This window comes from Parambassis ranga, chromosome 18 (genome assembly GCF_900634625.1).
Source record: "Parambassis ranga chromosome 18, fParRan2.1, whole genome shotgun sequence".
In the NCBI taxonomy this organism is placed as follows: Eukaryota; Metazoa; Chordata; class Actinopteri; family Ambassidae; genus Parambassis; species Parambassis ranga.
The window spans coordinates 12,367,202-12,387,236 of record NC_041038.1 but is presented as its reverse complement, the minus strand read 5'-3'; the positions used below and the strand labels follow the sequence as shown (position 1 = coordinate 12,387,236).

At 48.3% G+C, this 20,035-nt stretch overlaps 5 protein-coding genes across 9 annotated transcripts; 3 read left to right on the top strand and 2 right to left on the bottom strand.

Annotated features, from left to right (window-relative positions):
• The first annotated feature begins 257 nt into the window (after positions 1–257).
• LOC114450632 (ubiquitin-conjugating enzyme E2C) lies at positions 258–3,443 on the top strand. Of its 4 annotated transcripts, none has more exons than XM_028428846.1 (8): positions 258–346; positions 829–968; positions 1,276–1,405; positions 1,625–1,652; positions 2,233–2,319; positions 2,400–2,604; positions 2,677–2,736; positions 3,310–3,443. In XM_028428846.1, exons 3-8 carry the CDS (start codon positions 1,299–1,301, stop codon positions 3,345–3,347), a joined length of 525 nt encoding a protein of 174 aa, XP_028284647.1. In that variant the 5' UTR covers positions 258–346; positions 829–968; positions 1,276–1,298; the 3' UTR covers positions 3,348–3,443. The 4 variants fall into 4 exon arrangements, with proteins under 4 accessions (XP_028284647.1, XP_028284646.1, XP_028284645.1 ...); XM_028428845.1 differs by having other exon boundaries at positions 311–346; positions 793–968; XM_028428844.1 differs by lacking the exon at positions 258–346 and having other exon boundaries at positions 766–968.
• Positions 3,444–4,562: 1,119 nt separating this feature from the next.
• Positions 4,563–6,319, bottom strand: LOC114451094 (regulator of G-protein signaling 9-binding protein). Its single transcript, XM_028429639.1, has 4 exons — positions 6,118–6,319; positions 5,847–6,050; positions 5,200–5,342; positions 4,563–4,742 (listed from the first exon to the last, which is right to left on the bottom strand). The coding sequence occupies exons 1-4, from the start codon at positions 6,317–6,319 to the stop codon at positions 4,563–4,565; spliced, it is 729 nt and encodes a 242-aa protein (XP_028285440.1).
• A 2,274-nt stretch (positions 6,320–8,593) lies between these two features.
• On the bottom strand, positions 8,594–11,915 carry LOC114451058 (E3 ubiquitin-protein ligase RNF182). Of its 2 annotated transcripts, none has more exons than XM_028429588.1 (8): positions 11,853–11,915; positions 10,574–10,649; positions 10,361–10,486; positions 10,131–10,284; positions 9,381–9,448; positions 9,157–9,286; positions 8,860–9,086; positions 8,594–8,776 (listed from the first exon to the last, which is right to left on the bottom strand). In XM_028429588.1, the coding sequence occupies exons 3-8, from the start codon at positions 10,427–10,429 to the stop codon at positions 8,594–8,596; spliced, it is 831 nt and encodes a 276-aa protein (XP_028285389.1). In that variant the 5' UTR covers positions 10,430–10,486; positions 10,574–10,649; positions 11,853–11,915. The 2 variants fall into 2 exon arrangements, with proteins under 2 accessions (XP_028285389.1, XP_028285390.1); XM_028429589.1 differs by having other exon boundaries at positions 8,860–9,083.
• Positions 11,916–13,311: 1,396 nt separating this feature from the next.
• snrpb (small nuclear ribonucleoprotein polypeptides B and B1) lies at positions 13,312–15,710 on the top strand. Its single transcript, XM_028429359.1, has 7 exons — positions 13,312–13,441; positions 13,920–14,071; positions 14,157–14,268; positions 14,348–14,500; positions 14,577–14,706; positions 15,362–15,493; positions 15,578–15,710. The coding sequence occupies exons 1-7, from the start codon at positions 13,439–13,441 to the stop codon at positions 15,616–15,618; spliced, it is 723 nt and encodes a 240-aa protein (XP_028285160.1). The 5' UTR covers positions 13,312–13,438; the 3' UTR covers positions 15,619–15,710.
• A 308-nt stretch (positions 15,711–16,018) lies between these two features.
• On the top strand, positions 16,019–19,947 carry ctsa (cathepsin A). Its single transcript, XM_028429067.1, has 14 exons — positions 16,019–16,164; positions 17,203–17,363; positions 17,451–17,562; positions 17,654–17,704; positions 17,801–17,887; positions 17,964–18,119; positions 18,218–18,394; positions 18,481–18,572; positions 18,640–18,718; positions 18,796–18,944; positions 19,015–19,090; positions 19,252–19,341; positions 19,415–19,516; positions 19,607–19,947. The coding sequence occupies exons 2-14, from the start codon at positions 17,203–17,205 to the stop codon at positions 19,688–19,690; spliced, it is 1,416 nt and encodes a 471-aa protein (XP_028284868.1). The 5' UTR covers positions 16,019–16,164; the 3' UTR covers positions 19,691–19,947.
• The last annotated feature ends 88 nt before the right edge of the window (positions 19,948–20,035 follow it).

The window sequence follows — 20,035 nt, the reverse complement described above, 5'->3', positions numbered from 1 at the left end:
GGCTGATTAAGATTAAGATTAAGATTAAGATTAAGATTAAGATTAAGAAAACCTTTATTAGTCCCACAATGGGGAAATTGCATTTTTTCAACAGCAGATACAGACAGCAAGAAAAGATATATACATTATAAAATAGACTACCAATAAAATAAAGAATAGAATAGGATCAAAGAACAGTTTCAATTTTAGCACATTTTACTATCAGAAATTGTCTCAAAGCTTCACAGAGACCCAGAGCCTGAAAGAGCATCAGTGTCAGGAAAAAGAGAGAGAGGACAGAGAGGATGGAGAGAGAGAGAAGGTTTTCAAAGTCCCTTCACTTACCAACAGTGACAAATTACAACATGTGAGTAACAAAAAAACACATTTCCAGGGTACACAAACGATCCATCACAACTCTCAAATCATAACCTCACAGTTAACTTCTACAGCCCACACATGTATGAAGTCCTGCAGCTTGTCCAATGTTTGTAAAAGGAGTATTCCACCCGAAGGCGGGATTTTAACAGTGCCTCAAAAACCAACAACAACAACAACAACAACAACATATCTTAGTTTTATCTTATTTCATGTTAATTATTATTATATGTTCTTTGTATGCACCAATCACTAAGGCAAATTCCTAGTAATGTGAACCCCCTTCACTTACATGGCAATAAACACGATTCTGATTCTGAGAAACAACAACAACAACAACAATAACAACAACAACAACAATAACAACAACAACAACAACAATAATAACACATTTAAATCCCAACTGTCTTTCCGGCGGATCTCTTCCTGTCATAGCGCTGATCACTATGAGCTCTTCTCATTGGTCAGCAGGAGGTGGTTTGTTTTTGAAACTCGGCTGCTGATTGGCTGTCTTTGTGACGAGTCGTCTGTTTAAACGGGGGAGCGGCAGTAGTCGCTGTTTGGATCCGAAGCCCAGCCACTCCATCCGACTGCACACCCGGCGGCACACGGTGAGTTCGGCGGGGGATGTAGCACCGGCTGTGTTTGTGTTGTGTTTATGTTTAATTGTTTTCCAAGTAGCTTGAATGAGAAACTGACCGACAGGAAACCTAACATTGACGTAGCCGGTTAAGCTAGCAGTCGTTAGCATCATGCTAAAGTAACACACAGAACAGCAGCTGCTAACGAGCAGATACACAGCAATTATCAGCTGTGCATCCAGTGGCTAATGTTAGCTTCTGCCAGCTAACGGTGATAGTTGCGGAGTCAGGAGTGGTTCGGCTCTGTCGGTCTGACGTCCAGCCTGTGTCTCTTCAGCAGGAACCGGACCGTTAGCACTCATGGCTTCACAGAACATGGACCCCGCAGCAGCTGCAGCCTCGTCCACGGCCGCTCTGAAGGGCAGCGAGAGCGGCGGCAGCGCGACAAAAGGCTCGGTCTCCAAACGGTGAGGGTCTGAGCCCGGCCCGGCCTCCTGGGTCACACCGGTCTCCCGGAGTCCCCTGTGTTTATAAAGTGACGCTCATAAAATCAAACCTTAATCAAATTCAAGGCAACAGTGAAGTAAATGTGTAAATCTGAACATGTGACTTTAGTCCACGACATTGATTGATGTACAGGAACACATGTGGTCACACGGCTAACAGCTGATCTTGTGTTTGTGCAGGCTGCAGCAGGAGCTTATGACTTTGATGGTGAGTTAACAGAGCTTTCTCACGTGCTTCCTCATCCTCCTCATCACCTGTTCACCACTCAGAGGTTTCACTTGAGTATTTACTTGAATCCTGACAGATACAAACAAAAACCACTGGAGGCCTCAGATCAGTGATCTGCAAATGGAGCAATGAATCAGTAGTAAACCAATTCAGCAACTGTCTGGAGTATGGGTTCATTCATTCAGCTTCGTTTCAGTGACATCTGGTGGTGAAATTCTCTCTGTCCTGTCTCCCTCTTCTTCTCCTCTCTCTCTCCTTCATCCTCTCTGTCCTGTCTCCCTCTCCTCTCTCTCTCTCCTTCATCCTCTCTGTCCTGTCTCCCTCTCCTCTCTCTCTCCTTCATCCTCTCTGTCCTGTCTCCGTCTGGAAGTTTTATGTGGAACGCCCACTTTTGGTTGAAGTCTTGGTTCATTTTTTTCCCATCATTAGTTTTAACCTGTTACAATTTGTCTGCATCTCAGTGAATGAGGAAAACTATATGAACTAAGTTTAAATGAAGTTACACATGTGTGAGTCCACTGTCTGTTTTGGTGACATCATGTTTTTGCCTGTCTCTCAGATGTCGGGTGATAAAGGAATCTCTGCATTTCCAGAATCGGATAATCTATTTAAGTGGGTTGGAACCATTGACGGCGCTCAGGGGACGGTGTGTTCACCCAGAGATTCATTGATCTCACCCGTCTCTCTGACATGCATCAGGTGTCTCACCTCTCGTGTCTGTCGCAGGTGTACGAAGGGCTCAGGTACCGGCTGTCTCTGGAGTTTCCTGCCGGGTATCCTTACCAAGCTCCTCGTGTCAAGTTTGTTACGGCGTGTTTTCATCCCAATGTGGACGATCAGGGTTTTATTTGTCTGGATATCCTAAAGGACAAATGGTCGGCGCTGTACGACGTGCGCTCTATCCTGCTTTCCATTCAGAGCCTGCTGGGAGGTAACCAGTGTGTCTGTGCAGCAGCTCATCTGTCCTATATTTCGTCAGACTGACTCTGTTTTTCCTCCTCAGAGCCAAACAATGAGAGCCCTCTGAACACAGCGGCAGCAGAACTCTGGGAGGACCAGGACGGTGAGAACCTATAGAACAGGTTTAGTCTCAGGGTGACGGTCTTCAAGGATTCATCAGTCAGCAGCATCTGATGTCCTGCATTTAAACACTTTAGTCTGTGTGTTGGTCTGTTCACGAAGAGAGAACATGTGAGCTCTGGTGTTCAGTAAAGATTGGGCTGCGCGTGTCCTTACGTGTGTTAAGTTCGTTGACTGCTGTCTTAGTGGTTGGCATCAGTCTTTGATAAACTCATCATACAGTCTCCTACTCGGCGCTGAAGTCTGCTGAAAGTGGTTCTTCCTGTTCTGATATTCAGGTGCAACACACCGAGTAGTTGTTGGGCTCAGGGTGTTTCTCCGTGCTCTGACTGTAAATGTGTCCTTTGCGTCTCTAAAACACCTGCAGTATGACAGGAAGTATGTAGCACGTATGAGACATTTGCTCTGGCCCTTATTGACACTGGTTTACAATAAGCAAATGATAGTTCCAGCTGTTAACAGTTCAGTGAAGTTGTCACACATGTTGACTGTTTGTGTGCTCAGACAGGTGGAGGTGGCTGATGGGAAATGAAATTCTGATCTGTTTCTCTTTCAGCCTTCAAAGCTCATCTACATGCGACGTTCCAGAAGTGAAGCAGCTCCACCTTTTTTCTTCTTCTGTCCTTCATGTGTGTATAATATTTTTATGTTTGTCTTCTTGTATCAATAAAGTTCTTAATTCAACCAGCACTGACTGCGCCTAAAGTGTACCCCACATGGATGTTAGTTCCAACATCTAAATATTTGTCAACTTAATTTTTTAATTATTTCACACATCTTCATTATTAAGAGTTTTCATGAGTCTGAACCTGAAACTAATATCAAGGCTTTTTCATAATTAAGCCAGTTCTTACAGGGGGGCATGCGTCCTGCAGTTCATGTGAAATTTAACACTAAGGGAAAATGTTCTTATTAGAGCTCAATCGATATAGAAATTGTGCGTGTGTATCCAGATCCATAGATACACACAATAGGAGAGTTATTTGGGAATAATTGGTCTGTTATTAAAGCAAAGTTCTTCAGGTGATGATGGCAAACTTCCCACATCAGAACTGAGTGCAGAACTCAGGTCTGACGGTTTTTATCAGCTGTTAATACACCAGGGGCCGTACTCACAAAGGTTCTTAGAACCTTAGCCCAACTCATCTTAGGAAGGACTGTGTCTCTGAGGAAGGAGCAGACTAAAAGTCTCATCTAAGTGAGGAGGCGTGTTTGACCCTGTTGCTAAGGGTGACACATTGTTTTATGAGATGTGATTGGTTGACAGAAAAACATGAGAACGTTCCTAATATATCAGCAGCAGTGATTAGACTTTTCTCTTTTCTTGTATTTATCGGAGCTAATGCGGCCGATAATAGCTCGTATCAGCTGATTAAACCGGCCTGGACGATAACCGAGCAATCTGCCATTTCTTGCTTCCATGTGGGCGGAGCCTCCAGAGACCCTGTGAGAACATGTTGTGTCAGGATGAGCAGCCATAAACATGACTAGAACACACAGACCTGCCACACTGAAGCCTGGACCTGACGCTTTGGGCCACAGGTCAGAGATGAGTTACTGTGACTTGTCACCTTATCATGCTGTGCTGCAGCAGCACTGGAGTCTGACCGGTTTCATGAATAAAAAAGCAGTGTTCTGTTTATTAAGAGGCTTTTATTTTGACAGACTGCCAATTCAATCTATGATTAAAGAGACTGCATCTAATATTTTTATTGATTATCAATAACAGGATTCTGCCCTGGGGCATCACTGTATGTGATGTAACGGTGACTGTAATATTTCATGTGCAACATAATTTCTAATGCTTTTCTAACCAACACAGCCCAGTCCGCAGCATGAAGACTGGCAACCCACAGCCAGCTTGTTGTTGCTGGAGACAACCTCGACCTCCATCAGGTCCTCCAAGCTGTCATCTGGATCGTCCATCTCACCACGGGCTTCAGCCCAGGCTGGCTGGGTGGCCTCCACAGACCAGAATGCAACAGGAACCTACAGAACACAAAAACAATCTGAACTGATTCTGTCTTGTGTTCTGCCCCACTACAGTAACACTGAGTACACCTGCTGCAGCCTCAGACACACGTATAATATGTCTTTTTAAAGTCACAGTTGTCTCTAGGCGTTTCACAGGAACATGCAGGAAGGACCTTTGGCTTGTATAAGCCTCCCGCTGATGCTTGCGGTCTTGCTGGTGGCCTGGTGAAGGGGACATAGATAGAAAAGCACAGACGTGCACCCAGACTAGAACCAAACATGTGCAGTATGCTCCACTTTGCACGCTCCCTCCCAGACAGTAATGTCTACATGAGGCTTTACCGCCATCATCTCCTCCAATCTGATCACCAAACTCCACCAGGACCTGAGTTTGTCTTCATACCTGGGGTGCAGGTGGAGTCCTGTTCTTTCAGTTCTGACAGGAAGTGGCTGCTGTCTGTGTCTGTCTTACCCTCAGCTGCATCTCACTCAGCATGGCCTCCAGTCCCGTGATGTGATTGATAAGGTCAGGACTTGGCTCCTCCTCCAAAGAAATCCATGGTACCTGGACTAAAGCCACCCGTGCTGCTACACCTACTACACCATCAATACATCCTGAGAAGAGTGCAATGGGCACAAACAGCTAGGGTTAGGCAGAAGCATGTCATAAACCAGATCCCAATAATTCCATACATTTGGAAAGCAGATTTTTCAGGCATCTACGGCCCACAGCGCTCCTCTAAGATGATGTGCGGATTGCCGAAGGACTCTGAAACAGTTTTCAAGACTTAGAACCAATTAGAGGGTTTTAAGGTTTTAAAGACATTAGGGCCCATCCTTGTTTTAGCAATGCCTGGGGCTCCAGGAAGCAGTGTCAAAACGTAAGGTTTGCTGATGTCATTTTTCAGGGGCTCTTCATGGAGTTCTGAGACTCCTGAAGGTTTTCTAGGACCTCTGGGAATTCCCCTTGTCCTGGCAGAATCTTTCCAAGGAAACTTCAACACATTTGTTTGGTCCTTGGGGGTCCCTGGGGGAGTCCAGGGTGGTGGAGGAGACTTTGGCCTTTGGAGGTTTGAGGATTACTGAAAAATCTGTTTCCCAAATGAATACACAGCAGACCTGTGTTGACTAGTGAGCGTCTGTCGTAGCGTTGAGTCAAAGGGAACTGTCCAATCAGATCACTAGCCTTATGGAGGTCAGACAGGAAGTTCTCCAGGGCTGACAGGAACAGAACCCACAGACGCTCTGATACCTGTCTGTCCTCCACACCTGTGGAGTTGGTGTCACATTCAGACAGCAGCCGCAGCAGGCGGCGGGACAGACCTGCTTAGAGACAGTTAGGTGAGAAGGTAGACACACCGGTGAGACAGACAGAGGGACATGTTATTACCGCTGCAGATTCGGTGAGCCAGCGCTCTGGTTTCATCCATTTCATCTCGCAGAAAGCTGCCATCAGCTGAGCTGCCCAGCGATGCTGCCAGCTGCTGGAAACAAGAAATCACTCGAGTGAGAGCATCCTGAGCACGCTCACACTCTCCTTGCTGCCGCCGGCGTGCTGCCAACTCATCCACCGAACGACGCCACCGACTCATGGTCCCATCACCTGAGAGGGGGTGGATGGTGGTTAGGTGCACTGATCATGGAATCGCCGACTTCATTAGACAGACGATCATTTAAAGGTAGGGGAGGAGGTTTTGAAAACTCAGTGAGAGTCAGCCAGATTTCAGAGTAAACACACGCCCCTTTCTCTCGGAGCTCACCCTGAAGCCACGCCTCCCAATCAGATGGACGCGCATCACCTGAAGACGAGCTGCGGTCTGTGACTTCGGCCATCATGCACGTACCTCTCTGGTGCACAGAGCAGGAAGAGAGTGACAACCAGCCAATACTCCTACAGGGTCCACCCGGAGGATTGGCTGATGTTTTCAGTGTTTTATAGCTTCAGATGATTCATATTCTTGGTTTTAAAGCGAAACTGCCGAACTAATCAGTTGCTATCGGACTGTAAAGAGAAGTTACACTAATTTAACAAAAAGTGCATCAGAATGAAATCTCCTACCCGACCTTTAAGTTACTAAAAATGGATTAAATAAGTAAGATGTAGCTATGTAAAGAACTTTTAGGCTAAAAACGTGATTCTCCAGGAGTCAAGAAAGTGAGTTTTCAGATTCCGCGTGCTGCAGATTCTTCATCCATTAGTAAAGCTAAAGCTTCTTCACATTTCAAATGTGAATTTGGATTTTCCACCCAAACCTCAAAATAACTGGCACCACTGCTGCACTTTACCTGTGATAATAAACATAGAACAATTCTTCTGTAGGAACACATAAGCTCCACCAGCATCCCTCAGGTTGTCGTACATTTTCTAGTATGATAAAGCTCTGTGAATAAGGAGAGTTTGTCTCACCTGCTGCTGATCACCACTCCATCCAGCTTCTTCTGTGCGGTGTTGTGCAGGTTTCTGTAAACAGTCTTCTTCTTCTCTTCCCAGGGGACTGCAGCATTTTTAATTAATGCTCAGACCAGCTGAGGCCTGAATCCTCTCAGCTCCCAGCAGGCTCTGATTCCCCCTTAGCTCTGCCGGATCTACAGCTGTTCATGTGAACGGTCCCATGTCAGAGATATTTACAGACGGAAGAATGAGACTCAGGTGTCACGCTAATTTTTTTCCACTCAGGAACAAAACTCTCAGCGTTCAGCCATCACATCAGGAAACTACAAAGCTAACAGTGGAAGCTGCTTGTTTGCTACTCATTGTGTTTATTAAGTCATCTTTATTGGTCAACAGGAGGCGCTGTCCACATTCTGTCTTTCCTTGTGTAGCTGTGTCTTTGTATTTAAACCATTAGCCATGCTAACAGCAGACGGCGTAGGACACGCTGACACTCATGGGCTGAGGCTAAAAAAGGTGCTGAGCTACATGCTAGTTAAGCAGGTGAACAGTTGAACACGTCTCATGGATGTTTATTAGCTGATCCTCTTCTGGCTCTGACCATTACACAGACAGAAGTAACACAGAATCAATCAAACCATGGCGATGTGTCAAAGATTGAAGCCTTAAAGGATCAGTACAACAATTTCATCTCTGAGCCTGTGGATAGACCAGGAATGTTAGCAAGCACAATGACTGAAAACAGGAAGGAACAATTAGCCTAGCTTAGCATGAACTTAGTTGGAGCAGGAAACCATATCAACTAAACGTAACAACCACCAGGTTTCTGTGCGAAGTCTTGTCAGAGGGTTATTCCGACAGTTTCCTAAAATGCGTCAGGGTCTGTGCTAAGCTAGGCTAACAGCCCTTAGCGGTTTAGGCCTGGGCTTGCAGGATATGTGACAGTGAGAACAGAGGGTGGTTTGACACATTCACATAGTACAGTTACATGTGTTTTTACATAATGTCAGTTACATGTTTCTCACCTTCTGGATGCTCAGTGACATTTACAGAGTTTTACTGTCCTCTGATTGGCTGACACCCAGGATGGGTTGGATCAATCCAGAGTCAACATAGATGATTTACTTGAATGTATTTATAGGTCAGCGCTAGCCTGACAATTGGTCTGGGCAACCAGCCAGGCGTGCCTGACTGTTAGGCCAACAGTCAGCCTGACAGGTCTCAGGACTACTCGCCACAAACAGGATCAGCTGACTGCCTGGCTCATATGGTAAACTTTACATGACAGGCGGCAAAGGTCACAGTCTGTTGTTCTGCTGTTTTGTATGTTCTGCTGTTTTGGTGTGGCTACACTGTATTGTTGTTATGGCAGCTGGTTGTGTTGTCATTGTCATGGCAGTGTATCGTGACATTGTTTTCATGGCAACATGATGTTACGTTGATGTCACAGCAGCATGTTGTAGCATTGTCTTCATCATGGCAGTGTGCGTCTGCGTGCGGCTAGTGCCTCCATCAGCTCATGGCAGAGACACTGACAGAAACCGTACAGAACGAGCAGAAGCAGAGTGGAAGGAACCAGGCTGACCAGGACCACGCCCAGCCACAGCTGACCGATCATCAGCAGGTAGATCCCCAGAGGAAGCGAGCTGAAGTACACCTGGACACAGACACACTAACACCATGTTAGACACACTTGGGCCCGGACAGCATTATCGTTGAACTAGTATGGGATGTACTGACCAGACAGAGCGCCCCCAGCAGGCAGCGTGGAAAGCTGCGGGATGTCCAGGCGCGACACTTCTGAGCCGGCAGGTTGCAGGGGAGCGAGTCCAGGCTCGTGGGTCGGTACAGGCCTACCACATTGAGCATGCTCAGTGAGTCTGAGGACGGAGACTCCTCAGGGAGCTCCATGATGGTGATGACCAAACAGTCTGAGGAGCGGTGGGACACCTCTGCAGCGCCTCCTGCTGACAGATCAGACCTGAGCTTTACATCTTGGTCTACAATGCACGGACATTCAGAAATCATCTGAGTTACCAGTCAGACTGCTAGGACTCAGCACCACCTCCCCACCACCACCTCCTCCTGCTGCTGCTGCTGCTCGCCGGGCTTTGTCCTGACAGGACAAAACAGCCAGGATGTGTCGGTCGTCCTCCATTAACCATACCTGACGAACAAAAAGAAGAAAGTTTCACTTTGGGACGTCCATTCTGACAGCTGGAGGAAAAAGGGCCGTCACCTCGTCAGTCGAACAGTCTCACCTCTTCATCTGGGACGTGGGTCTCGTGGCGACAGAACGGACAGCTGATGATGGACGGAGATGATTCTCCTGAAATAAATTCACACGATACTCTGTCAAAGTCTATACTTAAAGGAACATGCCACCATTTTATGAAATCAGGTTATTCACCGTCTCCCCTAGAGTTACCAAAGTGGGTAAATGCATGTTTGTGTCAATGCATGCAGACTTTGTGAGAGCTGAAGAGCCAGAACCATACTTTTATGAGCCAGAGTTTTCAGAAGAAGAAAGGAAAGCCAAGAGGAGGTTGCTACCACTGAACAGCCCGTGGACGTTAGGACGAGGTCTAACACGGTATCATACCTATAGGGAATGCTCCTCTGAATTGGACATGAGCCTGGTCAACAATGGCTGAATGTTGTCCCAATCACAACAGCACAGACACTCTGTTTCAGTCGGCATAGATGTTTGTACAAAAATGTGTTTGTCCACTTATCTAACTCTAGAGGAGACACTGATTAACCAAGTCAGGTACAGGTAGAGCCAGACTCCTGAATCACTTCAGCACAGTGACCCATCATTTTATGTTGCAGGTCCTTCAGACACATCAATGAAAGTCCAGGATGGTCCTGAAGAGTCCCGCTCTAGCTGGATTGATTTCCCCGGTGTGAACGGGGTCTTTGATGCTCAGTTTCAGACTGACTCTGGTCCAAGTCTTCACTGTGGCCTGGTGTGGTTGTGTCAGCGGTGTTTACCTGACAGCAAGACTCACCCATGTCCACCATCTTCTTCAGACACTTGGCACAAACTCGGTGCAGACAGCCTAGCAGTTTTGGTTTTCGGCTGCGAGTATCATATCGGTTGTAACAGATTTTACACTCAAGTTCCTCCAGAGTGTAAACGAGAGACTGAGCCCAGGTCTGCACCTGAGAGCACCACAAGAAAGTGTTAATGACCCTGAACACTCCACAACAAAATCAGAGAGATTGTAGGAACTTTCACCTTGCCCTCCATCTCCTGGCTCGAAGCCACCTCTTTCAGAAGGTTTATCCTATTGGTGGTCATCTTCATCCGAACCACAAGGGACACGCAGTGCTGGGGCGGGGCTTAACTGGGGCTGTCACCTGACTGAGACGAACAAACAAGTTGTAGTGGTGTGGCTGTGACGGACTCCAGTGTCTGATCGGTTGGGCAAAGCTGTAATTACAGACACACCTGACTCCAGTTCAGCTGATTACTGAGACAGTCTGAGAGGACATCCATCCGTCCAACCAAGAGACCAGACATCCATCTACAGTGAGAGAAACAGGGATGTAAGCATGACATATGACTTACATCATGGAGGACACATGCTATGATCTGCTCAGCAATGCTAACCCATAAAATAATGTTATAATAACCGCTCCTCCTTCTGTTCACATTAGCATCAGTCCACATGTAAAAAACAACCATTTCTTAAAGTGTTATCACTAAGCAGCAACACACACAGACACACACACAGACACACACTGCTGGGTCTATTATTAGACTGCAGCTGTTACATAACTGGGGGATGGGAGGGATGCTGATGTTGCTATAGAAACGGTTTACCTGGCTTTGAACCTTAACTCAGCCAATGAGACCAGTAGTGGTGGATCACATGTTGATCAGCTAATCAACCAGAAACAGCAGCTTGTAAACTCTCTGGAACACATGATGCAGTTTGCTTATGTCATTCATGCATGTAAGCTGCAGGGGCGTCAGAAGCTTTGAAAATATTTAAGTAAATGTGATTTCCTGCATTCTGGTGGATTTTAGCCGGTTGTTAAACACCGACTTTACCTACTGATATACTGGTAGTGGTGCCTATGGTCTATGGCATGCTGCCTTCTCTTGCTCTACTTCTCTCATATCTACCTACTTTTCTCCTCCTTGACCAGCTGCTGCTAATATCACATTAGCTTGTCCTGCTCAAGGTTTCTTCCTGTACAGTGGAGTACTTCCTGCTTTCTCAGGGGCCAGGCGCCGGGTTTTTGTAAAGCACCTACAGTCGATTTTGATTGCAAAAGATGCTACTCAAATAAAACTAGAGTACCAGACTGTAACTCTGCCCTCTTTAACGCAGTCATGCTGTAACTCTGACAGACTGAACCTGTCAGGAAATCCTCCATAGGTCAGATTCTCTCATTTCACATGGATTGGCTCCACCCCATCCAACACAGGGAGGTGGAGTAAGTTTAAAAAAGTGGCACTAATGGTTTAACCTTTAGGCATTCGGTCAAGCCAGCAGATCTGCAGTTAGCAGAAAATGTCTTTGCCAGGCTTCTGGTCGGAGCTGTGACATCATCAGTTCCATGACCTGTCAATCCACATGAACAAGCATCACATAAGGAGGCAGCAGGAGGCCATGGTGCATTGTGGGATGCAGTGACCTCATACAGGCATGCTGAGTGTGTAATGTACATTTCCAGCTGCTGGTCAGTTCACAGCAATAAAAAGGAGGCGTGTTGCTCACCTGGTGGTGACAGAGGCCAGGCTGGCGGGTTCTGCTGCTGCTGATCCTGCAGGCCGGGCTGCTGTAGGTCTGCCTCACACCCCCGTCAGTAGATGCTGTAGTTGCCCCTGGGATGAAGCAACATGTTGCTGGTTAAAGACGTGCAGTTTTGCTGGAGGCGCTGTTGCTGCAGATGTTGCAGGGTTGGCTGCTGTGGTCCTTCCTGAGGCTGAAGCGACGCGGTGCTGGAGAAACATCAGCTGCTGCTGGGTGCTGTGTCCTCTGCAGCAGGGCGCTCAGTGACCCGGCTGCTCTGCGTTATTCTCAGTGGCTGCGGTGACTGTCGGCTGCTTGCTGAGGGCTCCCTCGTGTAACATGGTTCGGTGCCCTGGTCTCCGTCAGAGAGAAACGACGCTGCAGCAAATGAGCCGCGTCCTGTCAGTCTGCTGCTGGGGCTGCTGTGCTGTCACTGCGGTAGTTGAGGGGTCACCAGACTCATCACTCCTCCATCCACATCGACCGTGCGCCTCCTCTGACAGACAGCAGACGAGCTAACGGGTTACCGGGCACCGTGTGTCCGCCTGCCGGTCGCTGTTCGGTTCTTCTGCCGGTCGCTGACCGAGGATCGTCTCCTCTCGGTGACTCACCATCTTCCCTCAGTCTCACTGCGGCGCACGGCCGGCGGAGGGAGCCCTGTTGCCATAACAACCGACCTGCAGTGGAATGACGGGAAATCTGACTGATACTCAATAACAGGAGCCGATCAGTTTATAGCACACACACACACACACACACACACACACACACACACACACACGTCAGTGGTGACGGAGACACATGTGTGATGTTAGATCCGCGGCTTTTCATTTAAATGAAATACATCTGAATGAAATGTGTTTACAGCCTGTTCAATGGAGCAGACCACATTCAGAACCAGAACCAGAACCAGAATCCTGTTTATTGCCATGCAAGTGAAACAAAGTAAACACTGTGATCTAAAGTAAGGCTGTGAACTGACCTGACATTACAGACATACAATGATCAGAACAGGAGTGATGAACAGACCCTGATATGAACAGAGTGTAACAAGTACCACATGGATCCGTGAGGTGGCGCTAGTGTGCAAGATGGAAGTAAACAGTGCAGACAGGCCGCTATTAAACTGAGGATTTATGTTGATATCATATTCCATATATTCACTGATCCCTGGCTTTAATGAGGATCTAAAGAGGGTTTATACGTGTATGAGGGTTTATTGAGTTCTTGGTGTATTTCCTACAAAGAAAGGTGAACACGTGACTGCGGGGGTTACTTGACACACTTGCAGCAGCTGAACAATTATATTTGTAATTTTTTTTATTAAGGAAGAAAACCGTTTTTTATTATTATTATTGTTATTATTTATTTATTGAGGTAGGAACGAATGTGTCCTCGGAGGAAGGAACGAATGTGTCCTCGGAGGAAGGACGGGTCCGCTGCTGCACGCAGACGCTGTCGTCACTTCCTGTTCTTTCAGATAAAGAAGGCCTGGCGGGAGCTCCGGAGGCCAATATTTTTTGGTTTGTTCGGTGAATCCGGCAGGAATCGGAGCCATCAGAACCGCAGTCATGGTGAGTGTTTGCGGGGGACCGGGCCCACAGCCCGTCCGACGCAGTGAGCCCAGTATATCTGTGGATACCGGCTCTATTTCAGGACGGGGGCCGTTTGAATGAACGTCGAACCGACGTTGGCGCAGAGCAGAATCCAGCAGTACAGTACTTGAGTATTTTTTCAAGCTAACCATGCTAATTGCTTCTTATCTGCTGGTAGAACAAAGAAAAGTTACTGAACCACCACCGTGTGTGTGTGTGTGTGTGTGTGTGTGTGTGTGTGTGTGTGTGTGTGACTTATTTCGATAAAGTAATGAATTGTGAGCTAGGTGTGGTGGTTTGGGGTCAGCAGTTAGCTCTTTGTGCAAAGTGGTGCAGGACACTGGGGGATTTTGGGACAGCCAGACTAAGTGGTTCCCTTGGAAACCGGTGTGTGTTTGTAGGGTATGATGTGTGTTAATGGTCAGCTGACCCGGCCACATGTCTCCTTGTTTTCCAGACGGTGGGTAAGAGCAGTAAGATGCTGCAGCACATCGACTACAGGATGAGGTGCATCCTGCAGGACGGACGGATCTTCATCGGCACCTTCAAGGCCTTTGACAAACACATGAACCTGATCCTCTGTGACTGTGACGAGTTCAGGAAGATCAAGTAGGTCCAGTGTGGACGTGCTGCATGTTGTGAGTCTGTCGGTACTGTGAGGCGTGTTGGGTACTGAGTGTCCTTTCTCCTTCAGGCCAAAGAACTCAAAGCAGCCGGAGCGGGAGGAGAAGAGGGTCCTGGGTCTGGTTCTGTTGAGGGGGGAGAACCTGGTATCCATGACAGTAGAGGGTCCACCCCCTAAAGACGTAAGTGCTGCTTTGTCATGAGTCAGAGGAATGTCCACACTTAAACAGACCTTTGTTAAAACGTGTCCTCCCTTTTCAGACGGGGATTGCACGGGTCCCCTTGGCGGGAGTGGCCGGAGGGCCTGGTGTAGGGCGGGCAGCTGGCCGCGGTGTTCCTGCAGGAGCTCCGATGCCTCAGGCCCCAGCTGGCCTTGCAGGACCAGTTAGAGGAGTGGGTGGACCCTCCCAGCAGGTAACCATGGCGACCCTGTGCTCCGGCGAGGTGTGTGTGTGTGTGTTTTAGGTGTTGACGGTTTCTGTGTGTGCAGGTGATGACGCCGCAGGGCCGGGGGACAGTTGCTGCAGCGGCAGCAGGGGCGAGCATAGCTGGGGCCCCGACGCAGTATCCACCTGGACGAGGAGCCCCACCTCCAATGGGCAGAGGAGCCCCCCCTCCAGGTAGGTCACATAAAAATCCCGTTCAATAACTATCGGTGATGTCACCATGAGCTACTTCCCAGCATCCTCCGTTCTGATTGGACACATCAGCCAGCAGCAGCAGCAGAGCCCCTATAGAGACATATATGTGAGGACTCATGGAGGGAGGACCTCCTGTCCCCATCAGTCCTAATCTGAACTGACCAATCAGCAGCCGTTAGCAGCATGCTAGTGTTTGATGGGCTAACTCGGCTTCATTCAGGACTAGCTGTAGGGGTCCCCTGTAGCTGTCCTGCAGACAGATGAGCTGGTTGATGAGGTCTGTGAAGCCTGCAGTCACAGCTGCAGGAACATAAGTGTGGCTGGTTTAAACTGCTACATCACCATGGTAACTTAGTCTGCAGCATGAACGTGGGTTGGAGCAGGTTGTGTGCTCTTTCACTGACTGGCTACTTGAACCAGCAGCGTATGGAGATCAGAGATCCTTTTTCATTGGCCCACGGTATTCTCTGTGACCACGTTAATGTTAATGAGCACAAAGCCTGGAGCAGGACCTGGACTGACGGACAGCTTAAAGCCAGTGTAGTGATTCCAGTTATCTTTGATCCAACTAGCTTAGCAGCAACAAGCTAGCTCCTCATGTGTGCTGATTGGTTGTACCTTGGCACCTCTGCAGGTATGATGGGCCCACCCCCTGGCATGCGGCCACCTATGGGTCCTCCCATGGGGATGCCCCCTGGTCCAGGTCGTGGAGCTCCTATGGGGATGCCCCCTCCGGGCATGAGACCCCCTCCTCCTGGCATGAGAGGTAAGCTGTTGCTATGGGAATGGAATCAGTTATTATTTAATGGTAGTAAACGGATCGTGTGACCACTGCACTCTGCTGTTTCAGGACCACCTCCTCCTGGGATGAGACCCCCACCAAGGCCCTGAAGAAGACCTGCCCCCTCACACTCACCTGTTGTATAGATTTTTTTAATGCCTGGTTTGTGTTTTTTTTTTTTTTTTAATAAAGTTTTCTGAGTTTGAATCCATTCAGGCTGTCTGTACAGTTTCTATGATGAGCAGCTTAATAAAGGGTTGGAACCAATCAGCTCAGCTCAATGTTTCATATACTTAATAATGAGTATTGATCCCACCTTGAACCCCCCCACACCTCCTACAAAACACCAGTGGGGTGACCCACAGTGATGTCACGAGGTTAGCTGAGTCTGACCCTGAAGCCTGGTGTGGTGAAGTCTGTTAGGACCGGGGCGGTGGTGCAGAGGCAGGTCGGGGGGGGGGGGACACATGGTCCACCAGGGCGGCCCCTGTGGGGACCGGCTGAGAGGAGGGGAGGTAACAACCACCAGGTCCATATCTAGACCACGTGATCTGATCTCGTGAGAGAAAAAAAAACCCCCAGAAGTCACGTGACCGCTGTCATATGACCCGCTGAGTTCCGCTGCCATCGTCCTGTGGACCGGCCGCACCGACGAGGTGAGTCCAGAGTTCTGTCGAACCTCCGTCTACTTTCCAGCCGTGATGGTGGCGTGTGTTAGCAGCTAGCCGTTAGCCGGAGCTAACTCTCGTGCTGCATCAATACGTGTCTGTGATCAGTATCAGGACTAAGTCTCTCTCCCTCTCTCTCTCTCTCTCTCTTACACACTGCTGCATTTCTGCCAAACTTCATTCAGAATATTTAAATGTGTTTTTCAACCGAAAAGTAGTCAAAATAATCCGGAAGCGCCTCGTGACGGACAGACAGCCGTAAAGTTTGTCATTCATGTCTGAGCAGCCCGACAAACTGCATCTAAACAGATCCTTCTGAAATGATTCATCTGAAATGATTCATCTGAAATGATTCATCTGAAATGATTCATCTAAAATGATTCTTCTAAAATGATTCTTCTAAAATGATTCTTCTAAAATGATCCTTCCAGAGCAAAACGATCGATCACCCGCGTCATTGACTTCCGCTTTAAAATCACATGATTTAAATCCATAAAGCTGGATCGCAGTAAGTTCGTGTTACATTCTGGTTCTCCAGTGTTACCGGTCCTAACAGAACACTGACGGACACGTCACGGATCAACACCTGATCAACTTGATTGAATGAATGATTGACTGATTGAGTGCCTGATTGATCGAGAGCAGTTGTGTAGTTCTGTTTGTGCTTGTTGGGTGGAGCCAGCATGCGTGCTGGTACTGTAGCATCCTGCAGGGGGCAGCAGAAGGAGCAGTATGACAGTCTAAAGCAGGGCTGGGCAAGTATCTTTGTGTGAGGGCCACATGAATAATCAAAGGGCCACTGATTGAGAAAAATAATAATATTACTGGTTACTGGTCAGCAGTAGAGGGGGGTCCAGGTTTGGCCCGCGGGTCGTACTTTGCCCAGGTCTGGTCCAAACAGAAGAGACCTGCTGTTTCCCTGTTTTCTGTGACCACAGGTTGTTCCTGCTGACGTCACAGGTTGTTCCTGCTGACGTCACAGGTTGTTCCTGCTCACGTCACAGGTCCCGTCTTGTCTGGTTTCAGATGCAGGTGTTGTTATATTACTTCCTGTTGTTTCTGCTGGGCGCTGATGCGGCTCCAGCTGCAGACGAGGTCAAGTACCTCCCTGGTCTGCAGAAACAGCCGAGCTTCAGACAATACTCCGGATACCTGAGCGTGGCCGATGGGAAGCACCTGCACTACTGGTCAGTTCGTCACACACACACAGACACCTAACGGACACACACACACACACAGCTGAAACACACCTGTGTTCCCACCTTGTGTTTCAGGTTTGTGGAGTCCCAGAAGGAGCCCTCCTCTGACCCAGTGGTTCTGTGGCTGAATGGAGGCCCCGGCTGCAGCTCTTTGGATGGATTTTTGACTGAGCACGGACCCTTCCTGGTAGGTGACCTTTGATTCCACCCACCGGAGCTGCTTTCAGCTGCATCATTGAGATGACATCGGTGTAACATCAGCTGCTGACCTGTTTCAGATCCAGGACGATGGTGCAACGCTGCAGTACAACCCGTATTCCTGGAACAAGGTATGCTAATCAACCTGTTTGGCATTATGTGATCCAGGTGGTACCACTTGGTTGTCCCAAGACTTGCAAGCTGATTGGTTGAGTGTTTGCGTGCAGATTGCCAACATGTTGTATCTGGAGTCTCCAGCAGGAGTCGGCTTCTCCTACTCGGACGATCAGAATTACAAAACCAATGACACGGAGGTTAGTGACACACCTGGAACTCGGCTCCTGGTTGGTTTACAGCTCTTTAAGTGATTGTGGTGTTTTTCCTCGACAGGTGTCAATGAACAACTACCTGGCTTTAAAGGAGTTCTTCCGCCTGTTCCCAGAGTTCAGCAGCAATGAACTCTTCCTGACAGGAGAGAGCTACGGTGGGATCTACATCCCAACGCTCGCTGAGAGGGTGATGGAGGATGCCAGCCTCAACCTTCAGGTGCGACTGTGGTTCTGCAGTACAGACAGGTGGAGAAGAGGCAGCAGTGAGGTGGTGTGGTCATGTTTGCTGTGTCTCACATGCGTCGTGTTCTGCAGGGCATTGCTGTAGGGAACGGGATGTCAAGTTATGAGCTGAACGATAACTCCTTGGTGTACTTTGCCTACTACCACGGCCTGCTGGGGACCCAGCTGTGGACGGAGTTGCAGACCTTTTGCTGCAGTGATGGGAAGTGCAACTTCTACAATAACCCGAACAAGAACTGCTCCAGCGGGGTGAGTTCTTAACTGGTCTGGTCTGGACTGGACTGGTAGACTGTGTGGGTCCTGTGGGTCTCAGGTGTTGTATGTTTCCTCTACAGCTGGGTGAGGTGCAGGACATTGTCTACAGCTCAGGACTGAACATGTACAATCTGTACGCTTCCTGTCCGGGTGGGGTCCATCAGAGGGTCAGGTAAGTGAGGACCCACTGCGTCTGTTTGAAAGTGCTAACTTCCTGTTGTTTGATTGTTGGTTGTTAGTGTTGAGCAGGGACTGCTGGTGATCAGGGACCTGGGGAACTCATTTGTCAAGCACGAGTGGACTCGGCTATGGAGCCAGGTGTGTATGAGTCTGCTGATGTGATGTTCTCTCACCTGATGGTGGATGCAGTTTGTTTTTTTTCTGCCTGTTTGTAGAAGCTAAGAGGGCTAGCTGCAACGCATCTGTCTGTCCGTCTGGACCCACCATGCACCAACTCCACCTCTTCCTCCCTGTATCTGAACAACCCATATGTCAGAACTGCTCTGCACATCAGCCCCAAGGCTCTGGACTGGGTCATCTGCAGGTAGGACTCTGCCCAGCTGTCCAGTGTCTCTGGGTTGGTTCTGTTTGTCAGTAATGCTGTGGGGTTTCAGTGCTGAAGTGAACATGAACTACGGCCGGCTCTACATGGATGTCAGGAAACAGTACCTGAAGCTGCTGTCTGCTTTGGTAAGTCCGTGCATCACCTGAATTTCAAATGCTGCTCGGCGTCTCACCCCAGGTTTTTGATGTTAATGCTAGTGGGGCATAGAAGCAAGTTGGACAGGAGACATCCTGTTGATTTGGAAGTTTTGTGGACGTGTCCTCATTGAAAGGTTGTTTTGTTGCAGAAATACCGGGTTCTGGTGTATAACGGGGACGTGGACATGGCCTGTAACTTCATGGGGGACGAGTGGTTTGTTGAGTCCCTGCAGCAGCAGGTAGCTAATGTTTCAGTGCTGCATGATCGGTCATTCTGTCTTGTGGGTGTTGTGATCTCCGTCTGTTTCTTAGGTTCAGGTTCAGAGGCGTCCGTGGCTCTATGACGATGTAGATGGTCAGCAGGTTGGAGGCTTTGTCAAAGAGTTTAACAACATTGCCTTTCTCACTGTTAAGGTACACACCTTCACCATCGTCAGCTGAGTGACTTTAACTTTAGGGGCAGTTTATTGGTTGAACCTTCTGATCTTTGGTGTCTGTCTGCAGGGCTCAGGTCACATGGTTCCATCAGATAAACCAGTTGCTGCCTTCACCATGTTCACTAGATTCATCAAGAGACAACCCTACTGACCTCTTGATCCTCTGTCCTGCTCTCCTCTCTGAGGTGTTGTATTTTGTGTTCACTGCCAGCACAGCACCGCTCTTCTGTTATTCAAGGGAAAAATCCGTCATCCAACTTTATCTCCGTCTCCACTGTCGCCATGCGGGTGTCATGGAAACAAGCACTGCCTTCAATCTGTCGATGTTGATGTTGTAGTTTTTCACCCTGACTGTTAAATTTACATTTTGATTTTAAGGGAAATAAAGGTTTGATTTTTATAGATGAACAGAACTGGTTTCATTTTTTTGACCCGACTGACCGTGTTCTCTGTAAACTGGCGTCCTCCAGGGGGCACTGCTCTGGTTTTGGACAAC

Bases quoted from the DNA above. Each gene is read 5' to 3' on its own strand.
- LOC114450632 (XM_028428846.1), top strand. From the start codon at position 1,299: ATGGCTTCACAGAACATGGACCCCGCAGCAGCTGCAGCCTCGTCCACG. The intron at 1,653-2,232 runs GTGAGTTAACAG...CCTGTCTCTCAG, and splicing joins AGGAGCTTATGACTTTGATG to ATGTCGGGTGATAAAGGAAT. The intron at 2,320-2,399 runs GTGTGTTCACCC...TGTCTGTCGCAG, and splicing joins TTGACGGCGCTCAGGGGACG to GTGTACGAAGGGCTCAGGTA.
- LOC114451094 (XM_028429639.1), bottom strand. From the start codon at position 6,319: ATGAGTCGGTGGCGTCGTTCGGTGGATGAGTTGGCAGCACGCCGGCGG. The intron at 6,051-6,117 runs GTAATAACATGT...GTCTCTAAGCAG, and splicing joins GGCTCACCGAATCTGCAGCG to GTCTGTCCCGCCGCCTGCTG. The intron at 4,743-5,199 runs GTAAGACAGACA...TGTGTTCTGTAG, and splicing joins TGAGTGAGATGCAGCTGAGG to GTTCCTGTTGCATTCTGGTC.
- LOC114451058 (XM_028429588.1), bottom strand. From the start codon at position 10,429: ATGAAGATGACCACCAATAGGATAAACCTTCTGAAAGAGGTGGCTTCG. The intron at 9,087-9,156 runs GTAACTCAGATG...CTGATCTGTCAG, and splicing joins GAGTCCTAGCAGTCTGACTG to CAGGAGGCGCTGCAGAGGTG. The intron at 8,777-8,859 runs GTCAGTACATCC...GTCTGTGTCCAG, and splicing joins TGCTGGGGGCGCTCTGTCTG to GTGTACTTCAGCTCGCTTCC.
- snrpb (XM_028429359.1), top strand. The intron at 14,269-14,347 runs GTAAGTGCTGCT...CTCCCTTTTCAG, and splicing joins AGGGTCCACCCCCTAAAGAC to ACGGGGATTGCACGGGTCCC. The intron at 15,494-15,577 runs GTAAGCTGTTGC...CTGCTGTTTCAG, and splicing joins CCCTCCTCCTGGCATGAGAG to GACCACCTCCTCCTGGGATG.
- ctsa (XM_028429067.1), top strand. From the start codon at position 17,203: ATGCAGGTGTTGTTATATTACTTCCTGTTGTTTCTGCTGGGCGCTGAT. The intron at 17,364-17,450 runs GTCAGTTCGTCA...CTTGTGTTTCAG, and splicing joins GGGAAGCACCTGCACTACTG to GTTTGTGGAGTCCCAGAAGG. The intron at 18,719-18,795 runs GTGTGTATGAGT...GCCTGTTTGTAG, and splicing joins GGACTCGGCTATGGAGCCAG to AAGCTAAGAGGGCTAGCTGC.